The 11923-nt window shown below is 44.1% G+C and overlaps 1 protein-coding gene across 5 annotated transcripts in view; it reads right to left on the bottom strand.

The window, feature by feature from the left end:
- dab2ipa (DAB2 interacting protein a) overlaps positions 1 to 11923 on the bottom strand; it is a 152515-nt gene that overhangs the window by 4859 nt on the left and 135733 nt on the right. For all 5 annotated transcript variants that reach the window (XM_072681478.1, XM_072681480.1, XM_072681481.1 and 2 more), the window contains 5 exons: positions 11363 to 11541; positions 7043 to 7946; positions 5168 to 5320; positions 2564 to 2766; positions 1093 to 1180 (listed from right to left, as the gene is read on the bottom strand). In XM_072681478.1, the coding sequence (XP_072537579.1) occupies positions 1093 to 1180; positions 2564 to 2766; positions 5168 to 5320; positions 7043 to 7946; positions 11363 to 11541 (1527 nt within the window). The remainder of the gene's footprint in view (positions 1 to 1092; positions 1181 to 2563; positions 2767 to 5167; positions 5321 to 7042; positions 7947 to 11362; positions 11542 to 11923) is intronic.

The raw sequence follows: 11923 nt of genomic DNA, 5'->3' as shown, positions 1-11923 counted from the left end.
GCCTCATCTCCAAAATGTCACCTTTCAATGTAAGAAGAAGTGAAGAAATAAATATTCCAAGATTTTTTCTAATGGATAATTCATCATGAACTTTTGATACAGTATAAATAACAACCGCTAGATTCAAATTAAAAATTATTTAAGGTTTTTGTGTGACAATTTGCTGGCATTAGCTGGTGTTCTGTTGGTTCTGCTGGTCAATGCAGTTGCTCGCCGTTTTGTTTTAGCAGTGACTGCAAGGATGTAAAACCGCCAATCAGCCAGTTCAGTCACTTTGGGTTTGTACAAAATGTAGTTGATGTGCAAATTAATGATACTTCTGTAAAGCTTGTCCAACCTCAGGCACACTGTTTAGTAGGGCATGGACTGGTCGATTACCCATATTTCTATCAGTTTATTAGACTCTGCAGTTGAAGGTGGGTAATCAGAGTATATTTTTAATCATGTGTCTTAAAGTCCTGAAAGTACTGTATGTATCACATGCATTCCTGCCTTGCACCAGGCAATAACTCCGGACAGGCTTTGGACCTACCACAACCTTGACCAGGCAGAAGCAGATAAAGATGCTAAATAACTGAAGTAATTATTGAATGTATTACATGTATTGTTGACAGGCCTGGCTTACAAAAGATGAAGGCATTGGTAAGTGAGATATTGCCTGTGATAAATAAGCAATAATCATAACTCAACAGGCAAAGCACACAAAGCCCCAAATAGCTACATGACGCTTTATCCTTAAGGCACAGCAATATCCTTAAGGCTGATAACAAAGGAATTAAATACTGTAATTGTGCTCGACGCAAATGGAATATATCATATATTCAAACTCCATTAAGCGGCAAAAATGTAAGGACACAATAAACCATTAAACTCACTTAGCCTGAAAACTGCTGTATCATCTTTTCATAAGTCATAAAGGGACGTGCCTCTCCTCAGGGTGATTTCACTTCATACACCGGGGGGTGTTGTTGTCTAATAACAGTGATTTCTCACTGGCAATAAAACACAGCTTCTGTGTCCAGGTAGAAACTAAAGCAAGGCTGGCCGAGCTCTGGAGAACGAAGCCGGGGCTGATGTGTATCTCGTGTTTACCTGGGCTTCGATGATTTTCTGTTTAGAGTCGACGATAGCCTGCATATCTGCGTGGTCTTTCTTCAGCTCCTCCTCAACCGACATCAACCTGCGGCAGACCAAAATAAAAGACTTACTGAAGGACAAAACCAGAGCCAGAGCACTGAATAAAAAGTCACGACTGTAGAACATCCTTCACTGATCAAACTTTAATAGGAGAAGTTTTAATTAGACTGCGACATCCATAATGGCACTGGTCTACATTGTGCATAAAATAGCAATGTCTTGTGTAGAGCTGAAGCCCTAGGCGAACCCCAGCTTGTAAGTACAGTAATTTGATCTTTTGAGGAATAGAAGCTATTGTTTAATTCATTGAGCTGCTGGGTAGTGGTTCTGTGAAGATTAAAGTGGTAAGCAACTTTATTCGCAGGGATTTTGCTCTTTGCTGGCCCTGTGCAGTTGATGTTTTGATTTTCAGCTTATTAATAGATGAAGATACAGTTTAATAGACTCTTTAAAATAAAGGTGCTACAAAGGGTTCTTTGGGCAATGCCATAGAAGAACCATCTTTAGTGGTGTACAGAACAGTGTAAAGAGAAAATCTCCTTCCTCTTTACACTTACAGTCTCTTTTTTGGTCTCTTTTTTGGTTCTTCTGTGATATCGCTTCTGGTGTTATTTATGTTATTTTTGAGCTAGTTCTAGTTTTAGCTGAGCCAATTAACCCACCCACCCACTCACTAGGATTCCCCCCTATCACTTGCAATGCACTTGAAACTAAGAGAATGAGGACAAGCACATGCCTCCTCCAAAGCATGTGAAGTCAGACCCTGCCTCTTTCTGAACAGCTACCAGTACCACCAATACAACATAACTAGGCAGCCAACACGCTCTGAGGAAAGCCTGATACATAAGCCAACAGACTCCTTTGCCAGCGTCTTTGGGAGAGATGAGGATAGAGAGTATAGCCAATTGTGCTCACTCTGGCTCCGGCATCTAATGGCAAAGCAGCACTACCCAGGATTCAATCATCACAAACCAAAGTACTGTCTTGTACCTTATACTTAATCAATAGGCCATTCTATCAACCTTCTCAGAACACCATTGCTGGGTTTTTAAACACTATCTACACTCGCTACATTACTGTCCAGCCGGCTGGAGATACTTGGCCGATGTGTGTAAAGAACCATACAACACACACTAACATGCCACTGCCATAGTATGTTTGATCACTAGTGTTCTGTGGGAGCTTCTTTTCCACTTAAAGGAAAAGGGTAGGTTACAGTCAGCAACTGCTAACTTACAAGTGCAGCCATATTGTAGGTATTTCTAATAAAATGGCCCATGAGTGTAGGTACAAGGTAGGTTTCTACTGGTTTCTGCTAGACCTGCAACTCTCAGTACAGTATTCAAGTGTTTTGCACTGAGTACAACATGATTTTGACATCTCTGGACCATCATGCTAAGATTTGCTGTACTCAAACAACCATCACCTGGTGATGATGCTCTTCATCTGCATCTCTTTGTCCTCCTGCTGCCTGCGCAGACGCTCCTCCGTGTCCTCCAGACGGGCTTGGTACTCCAGCAGCATCTTCTGCGTCTGCTCGTCCTGACCCTGCAGACGCACCTCATACTCCTCCAGCTTCTTCGCAGACAGACGCAGACGTTCCTGCAGCATGGCAATCTCCTGCTGATACTGCAGGAAGCAGGAGAGAGAGAGAGAGAGAATATGACCACCTAGGAGATACAAGGTGAACACTTGATCTAAGGCCTGGAGCTATCTCCCACTGGCATATTTACCCATAAAAGGTGCATGGTCATTAAACACTTCTATATAACCTATAAACCTTTACATAGGTTATGGACAACAGTTATGACCACATGTGGGGCAGGGAGAATATAAACCCAGAGCAGTGGGCAGCCACCTCAGTGCCCCTGCCATGGGTGACAGTCCTGAGGATTAGACCAGCAACCTTCCGGTCCCACGCCTAGTTCTCTAACCTTTTGGCCACTACGGCCCCCTAAGCACCTGTGGGAGCACCTTTATTTACACAGGAGTGTAGATACTCCTGACCTTGGTGAAAGAAAGTGGCCTTGGTGCAAATGACTCTGCAGAGCTGACAAACTTACCTGGTGCACACACTAAACAGGTTGCTTCACAGATTGCTACACAGATCTCATACCCCTGTGGTGATGTTGGCACTCTACAGCACTCACCACCTTTGGACCCAAAGAGTTTCAGTATGTGCTTTTAACAATGCTTTGGAAAAGAAAGCTGTCAAAGCATTATTTAGGCGAAACCTGCTGTTTAATCCAAAAGGAAGACGCTGAAGCTGCGTATAGTCAAAGCGTCAGGAAATAGCTGTTTTACATTAACAAAACCTTTGAAGGTTTTCCCTTTTTTGTACCTGACTGAAACATAACAGTGGAAAACCAACATTAGTCAGAAAACTTCAAAAGAAGGAAGGGTGTCCCCACCGCGTAGTATACATGTAAAAGCATTTCCCTGTAGAGCACAGTGGAGGTAATATGGTGCTATCAAAGTCTGTAGGTTCATCCCATTCCCATGGTGCATTCCAAGCCCACGGGTGTGCCGGTTAAGAGCACTGTGTTGGGTTCATCATTCATTAAAGAACAGGATGGCATAGCAATCCACCCACTGCAGCCACTCTAACAAGGCCGCCCTCTCTCGCTTTTCTTTCTCTTGCTACCGCTGTATTTCTCTTCTTCAGCTCAGCAATTCAAGCCCAGTCGGCCCTCCTTTCCAACCTAAACGATCACTCTGGGGGAATCAGAATTCCACTCCATCTCCTGTCTTTCTGTATTCTGTATAGTGCCTTCAGCACCTCGTCCATCAACCTCCTGCTCTCTATAAGCTCTCTGCCCAACCTATTAGAAACACCATGTAGGCGAGACTATAGATATGCTATATGTCCGAATGTTGCACCCATTGCACACACAGATGTGCAAATGCACACACACACACACACACACACACACACCCTGTAGAGAAGCATTACCAATAGAACCAATTACCAGTTACCAATAGAACACCATATAGGCACCATGCCTAATGCCAGGAGTGGTTTAAAGCCCCCTAGCCTTGAGCTGTGGAGCAGTGTTCTCTGGAATGATGGTGCTAATCATCCTCTGCTGGATCACTCTAGATATAGCAGTGACATTGACATGTAAAGGTGCATGTATTTGTCACTGTACAGATGTGCCACTGTACATTTAACCCATCTGTGGTAGTGGTAGTGGTATCTGTGGTTGGTGTGGCGCAACAGATAAAACCACTAGCTGCCAGTGAGTTATTACACCATGTGGGAGACCAGGGTTCGATTCCCAGTCTGGGTGACCGTATGCTGCGCTACACCAATAAGAGTCCCTGGGCAAGACTCCTAACACTACATTGGCCCACCTGTGTAATACAAGTCACCTTGTAAGTCGCTCTGGATAAGAGCGTCAGCTAAATGCCGTAAAAGTAAAGTAAAGTAAAGTAAAGTGAACACACACACACAAACCCAGAGCGGTGGGCAGCCAACTCCAGCGCCCGGGGAGCAGAAAGGGTAAAGGGCCTTGCTCAAGGGCCCAACAGTGGCAGCTTGCCAAGCCCGGGAATCGAACCCACAACCCTGTTGTCGATATCCCCGCGCTCTAACCGCTGAGGCACTTTTATGGTAGGTCTACATGGCCAATGCGTGCTGGTAAAAGGCAGGAAAGTGTTTCTAATAAACTGTCAATGCTCATACTCATTTTCCTGAGCCTCACTGATGCTTAGTGTTGTTTTTACAATAAAACCAATACACACTGATGCACTGTTGCACCACATTTGAACACATACTGACAAAGGGAATTCAAATCACACTTAATTAGCATGCTAGTCTCTAAGCCAGAAGATAAGCAATGGTTAAATTAACAAAACAGCAGAATGCCGTACCACCCCTTTCTCTGGAAATCCTCTTGCGTGGCCACTTTGTGCATAAATAGAAACCAACTGCATACCAAGTAAGACAACTGCATATTTTATGCTGCGCCAGTGCTTGGCCCCCTAAGCCATTGTGGTGTTTTACTTACATAAGTGCCGTGAGTTTTACCTTTTCAGTCTGTGTGAGCTCGTCCTTGTTTGGGAGGTCCTCCCTGTGTCTGGAATCTGGGTCAATTCCCTCCTGCTCCAGATACTGCACATTCATATTTAGCAACCAGGCAGCAGTGCGGTCCAGAGCACCGGGATTCACTGGAGATGGGGCCTGGTTAAAACCCAGATAAAACACACACACAGGCACACACACACATCCATGAATACACAGTGTTAGCTACTTGAGCAAACAATAAACAGCGGACCATTTGAAGGCCAATAGTGAGAATATCAAGAAGATAGGCAGCTTTTTTTGGGATACAAATATCACCGGAAGAACAACACTTTGCATTAGACTTTGCCTATTTACTATTCTCCAGTGCTCCATTGCTCTCTCAGGACACGGAAAGGCAAACTCTGCAAGGTAAACCGCGGATCTTTTAAAGCTAATCATCCTAATTGCATCGCATCTGGACTGCTTGTTTGATTAACATTTTGTTTGTTTGTTTACTTGAAAGATTTGGCTTTCCGCTCAGGCACGCAAATGTGTCGCGGCGTACGCTCGCGTTCAGAGGGCCGAAAAGGGGGTAGATGTTGCATTAAAACTTCTCAAGGTGACAACAACACTTCAGGCCGGCTGGGAAATGCTTGATCAATTTTTAATGAAGATTCATTTCGCCAGACTTGAGACGAAAAGTTTGGACAATCTGTGCAGTCATTTAATCACTACCCAAGTGTCTCTGCTCCAGCTATTAATTCAGCCTGTCTGCTCCACTCCCCCCTCTTCGTCCAACTGTGAGACAAATGCTACTCTGAAATGAGCTGACGAGCCTTGTGTGGTTCCACCAGCGAGCAAACAGGCTTATGAACTCCAGAGTTACTGCAATGTTGAGTTACCAATTAAGCACTGTGTTGTATGTTGTCAAATAGAGCCACTGATTATCCAAAACACGTGCAAAAGCAAGAAAAGGACAACACAAGAATACAGTATGGAGACATTTTCTCCAACGCTCTGTAGGAATATCAATAATATAAATAAAAGACAAATAGTGTAGTTTGTGTAGTTAGAGAAGTTTTAGAAATGTAACAAAATAAGGAGAAACATAAAAACATAAAAAGGTTAATAAATGATAATCAATGCACCAATTATTCAGTTATTTCTTGTCATATTATACTGTTTTAAGCCTTGATATCTGATCACTACATACAGTACAGTGCTTCAGTTTTAGGCACCTCTGAGAATGTAAATTAAGTGGAGTTGAAATAATTCATTTTGGGAGGAGAACAATGCCTGAAGATCCTCCTCCCTAATCTAACGTCCCATAAAATCCATCTCTACCTTGTTCAAGTCTGCGCAACCCTCCAACACTCCCTCACCTCCCTTTTAATCTTTTTCCCCTTGAATCTTTCTTGAAAGGCCCCACATATCAGAAGGGGACTGGCTTTCTACCACAAAGCAGAAGCCATCCGACCTCCAGCCCTAAATTCCTCTGAATTCCATCCTCCCCCTCACTTACAGTCTTCTTTTAAATCATTGTAAGCTGAAGGCATCAGGTCTGAACTAGCAAAAAGCTGCTTATCTGGGGAGTAGGTAGCTAAAAAAATTCCTACAGAAAGTCGTGGTGGTTTTCCATCACTGTGTTCATTGAATCTCCAAAGTTCTCCTCATGGGAGTCTAGTATTATTTATAGTGATCCTCCAACACCTGGTTTGGTAAATCAGTGCTTAATGAAGGTAAATCAGGTGAGCTGCTGCTGCTGATGGAACTGATCCACACAAATTCACGCTGTGCTGGGTGGACTGGAGGACGTCCAGGAGAAATCTGGAACCAAGCTTTGTTCCTCAGACTAGCTCCCAAGATCTCAACTAAAACCTAAAACCAGGCTGTACTGACCTGTTTGTGCAGGGTGCGCTGTTTAGTCTCTGGGCTATCCCCTTTAGAGGAGGAGGACTGCTGTCTGAGCCGGGCGCTGCTGCTGGGCCAGTCGGGCGACGACGACATCATGCTGCCACTAGAGGGCCGTGGGTAGGGGGCGGTGTTGAGCATGCTGGGAGGGGTGCGACCTCGGGTAACGGTAGGTGGAGGAGGCTGGTCTATCCTCCTCTGGGGGCCGGCGCTGTTCTGCCTCGGGACATTGGACTGGTGCTGAGTCTCTGTGAGCGATAGCTGCCTTCGTGTGAACTCCCCTGAGCGCCTTACAAACTCGTCACTGCCACTGCCCCCTCCTCCTCCTCCAGCTGCAGCGCCTGTGCCACCTTGGGTAATAAATGTGTGCTTGGTTCCCGTAGGTACCGTGTCCTCCACATTGCCCTGGGAGCTGATGGAGCTGTGGCACTCTGAGCCCGAATCAGCTGCTCCGCCCCCTCGGGGCGACACAGGCAGACCGGCCGCCATCTGGTACACCGGGTTCTGGAAGGAGAGGGGGGCCAGCAGCTGGGGCCGTCCAGGGGCAGTCTCCGTGCTTGGGGTGGTGGGTGTTTGAACTGTTTTACGCAGAGTGGGTCCTGCGGCTAAGTTGCCTTTGAGGGTACGGGCATTCCATGCCCCGCTGCCCTGGCCGTCATTGGCGGGGTCGCTGGACGAGGTGCAGGGGCCGCTGCTCTCCAGGCTCCGGCTGTCCTGCAGGTCCACCATGGACAGGCTCTTGCTGCCATTGGGGAGCTGCACATCTGGCTCGTTGGCCTCGGAATAGCTGGAGCTGCGGGCAGGCGAGGGTTGGATGACCGAATTTCTCGTAACAAAGAACAGGTCCTTGTTTTCGGGGGTCGGAGAGGGCAGCCTGGTGAAATCCACCAACCTGTATATCCCAGATGAAGGTAAAAAGAGATAATTTAAAATGAATTGTTGTAAACATGGATTCTAAACTTTTTTAAATCACACACAGCTAGTCTAGCCTGTAGAGAAGTATTGCCAATAGAACAAGACTCTCTGGAGCAGATAAACATGAACGTATTGACACCATGTCTAAGACCAGGCATAGGCTGGAGGGGTAAAAAGCCCCCCAGCACTGAGCTGTGGAACAGTGGAAGAACTAAATGGTTAGTGCTCCATCCAATACTTTTGGGATGAGTTGGGGATGAGGTGGGGGGGTGATCATCCAACTTCCTGACCTCACTAACACACTAACACTTCTACTAACACACTAACAATCCTCACATCAATGCTCTTCTAAAAAAAACCTACTTCCCTGAACAGTAGAAACAGCAACTCTGAAAAAAGCAGGATAAGCTCTTTTTTAATAGCCTCGATATGGGAAGAAACAATGAATGGTGTCCCAATACTTTTGTCCATTCAGAGTATATAATTAGTATTACATGCACTACACATACATCCTTATTTTTATTATACATGTAAACACACAGGTATCTCTAAAGTGATCACTGAATAACAACACATCAGAACTTTCCTCTATTTTCGTGACTTCGGTTTTAGACCCTCCCCAGCCTTGATACAGCTTGGCATTTTCGGCATACTTGGCATTCTTTCAAGCAGCTTCACATGGAATCTCCTGGGATGCTTTTCTAACAGTCCTGAAGACGCTATTTTTGCTGAATGTGCTGCACATGCTGAGCAACTGTTAGCTTCTTAAAAACCACTTGGTAGAGGAGATATAAAAAATGGAACTTGTTTAATATAACGAATTAACCTCATTTAAAAATGTTAGTTTTGGGAATATTATTTTATTTAGAAAACTCTTGAATTGATCTGTTTACACCTGTATGCAAAAGTTTGGACATCTTAGTTGAAATGGCAGTGAAAGCAAATGAACAAATCAAGCGACTGAATGGTAACAGTGCATTAAAAGGAGTTCATTCATTTACACCTAGAATTTTAAGCAAACATCCAAACCTTTGAATCCAAAACTGCAATACAATTCAAGCAATTACATTTACATTTCCTCTGAAGGCATTTAGCAGATGCGATTCTCCAGAGCGACTTACAAATGTGCTTCACTGTTTACTCAGAAAACACCCTTAGCTAGTTGGTATAGACTAGAACCAAAAGATACCTCTAAGCTTAGATACCAGTATGAAGTCAATATGAAGACCACGAAACTCGGCACTACACTTCGCCCAAGTACTCTAAGGAAGAGAAGGGTCTTCAGACTACATTTGAAGACATCAAGCGACTCATTCGTTCAGGCACCCGGGGGAAATTCGTCCCACCACTTCGCTGCCAGGACAGAAAAAAGCCTGGATGCTTGTCTTCCATGCATCTTAAAGGTTGGTGGGTCAAGCTTAGCAATACTTGAGGCTCAAATGGCTCTTGGTTGTTTGTGGGCACCCCTTCTAATGAATGCATTTGGCTACTTTAATTGGCACCCATTGCTGACCCAGATGTGCAAATGCACACACACACACACACAGCTTATCCAGTACCAATAAAAAAGTACTTCCAGTAGAATAGGACTCTCTGGGGCAGAAGAACATGAACCTGTTGGCACTATGCTGCCTAATGCCAGCTTTGGGCTAGAGGGGAATAAGGCCCCCAGCATTGAGCTGTGGAGAAGTGGAACTGTGACGGATGGTGCTCCATCCAATACTTTTGGGATGAGTTGGGGAGCTGGGGATGAGGCCAGGTGGTGATCATTTAACATCCTGGCTTCACTGTCACTCTCATTGCTGAATGCAATCAAATCCTCACAGCAATGCCTTAATATCTAGTAGGAAGCCTTCTTCCCTGGACAGAAGAGACAGTTACGCCAACAAAAGCAGGATCAACTCTTTTTAATATCTGTGATTTCAGAAGAAACAATGAATGTGTCCAAATACTTTTGTCCATATAAGGCTTAATATGTCAGATCATGTAAATGAATGTATAATTCATAACTGGCATTAATGAGCGTGACTAATGCATGCGCATGCTGATGAGAATACAGTTATAATACAAACACTGTTAATGTAAACCTAGATGTTGTCAAGTTGTCAAGTGAAACATATCAACATTGGCAGAGATCAGTAAACTGGATACTGATGCGCAAGAAAAAACAACATCCAGCTCGAGGTGAACACTTGCTTTCTGCGCAAGCAGCTGAAAATGACACTGGTACTGTCAGTGTCTCCGCTGAACAGCAAGGTGCTCTAACTTTCAACTGCTTCCAGCTTTCCAGCAACAGGGTTACTGAGCCAGGAAATGCAGAAGTGCAGAATGTGCAGACTAATCGCTCCAGCGGGGCAAAGAGACAATATCAGCTGCTCACAGAAAACAATGAGTAGCTTTAATGAAGCTCTGTAATGCTTTCAAAAGCGCTCGCTTGGAGGCTGCCATGATAATAAAGATCTTTTATAGCATCATATAAAGTTCTAATTAAATAATAAAAGTTTTAATTCGTTGTTACCACTGTTCTCTGAATGTGGCTTGATTTCCATAATGCAGTTTGCAAAACAGCTTTGAAAAACATGATCTCCTTCATTTCACACTCTGCAGTACACACTACTTCTACCCTCTCATAACCCACGCACTCAGTCCAAGTCCTATAGCATTATTAGCTGCAGCCAAGTAGCTCAGAATTGCCTGCGTCTTGATTGACCGCTGCATTTACTGCTACACTGCGTTCTCCGCACCCGGGTCCACTTGCTCTGAGAGTACGGTGGGTTTGGTCAACTGTGAAATTTATTTTCATGCCTGGAAGTGGTCCAGAGCACCAATCCTAATGTAATCGGTGAACTGGGTTTCTCTTCAAGCAGACTCTGGTTGCTGTAATTGAACATTTCTAAAGCAGAAATATAGGCGGGGACTTTTACATAAGTATATTTTACCAGGACTTACCAACATTTATTAGTATATTTATTAGAGTATTTGTACTTTTACTGAAGAACAGGGCTTTTGTATGGGAATATATGTGTCCATACATTTGGAAAAACACCTCAAGACCTAAAGATCTAAATCTTCTATTGACTGACAGTTTTTGAATGCATTGGCCACCGATTGATTGAACTTTGCTTTTTACAGAAATTTGACTTATATAGTTATAATAGATATAAGTTATAATATATATATTATATATTATAGATCAAATTATATATATATATATATGTACATATATTATTTATTTGCAACCTATTGCCACCTACTGTTTAGGTCCAAGCCTCCAACTCCACTTCAGTACAGATACAGAGTGCAGAACTACTTGCAGTAGACAGTAATGTGGATTACAAAGATGTGTATTAACAAACCAGTGTTTTTTAACAAAGCCTGTATGTTCAGTCTTACCCAGTGAGCTCAGTGTCCATGACGAGTTTCTGCAGGCCGGTAGAGACGCTGCAGCCGGGCAGACTGGGTGATCCCACCCTCTCTGCGGGGGATGCCACCGGAGCCCCAGTAGGGTTAGTCAGGGCCACGTTCACGTCCCTCAGGATCCGCACCAGTGGGCCCAGCTTAGAGGCCGTGCTCTGAAGCAGAACAGCAGGGGAACGGTGAGGAACAGGCTGTTAACCAACACAGCAAGATCCTGATAGCAGCCACTAACAGCAGTGTGAGATCGGCCCGTCGGGACGTAAACAAATGCTAATGCGCTAAGCATTAATTAACACCAAAATGCCTTCCTCTGAAATAATATATATATAATATATAATATATATAAGCTGTGTGTTGTGATAAAGTTCTTCTGTGAGGCTTAAATTAAGTGATTTAAACTAAAGAGAAGAGGAGTCAATAGTTGCTTGAAAGACAAAGCAAAGGAGACAACTGAGGAATTAGGGGCATGGACACTATTGTGCTGCAGGTCAAATCAATTTCTTAATTTGCAGTGTGGACTAATTAAGTAGCGAGGAG

The sequence above is a fragment of the Salminus brasiliensis genome, chromosome 6 (genome assembly GCF_030463535.1).
Source record: "Salminus brasiliensis chromosome 6, fSalBra1.hap2, whole genome shotgun sequence".
NCBI lineage: Eukaryota > Metazoa > Chordata > Actinopteri > Characiformes > Bryconidae > Salminus > Salminus brasiliensis.
Note: the sequence above shows the minus strand (reverse complement) of the source record. Positions and strands in the feature narration are given on the sequence as shown.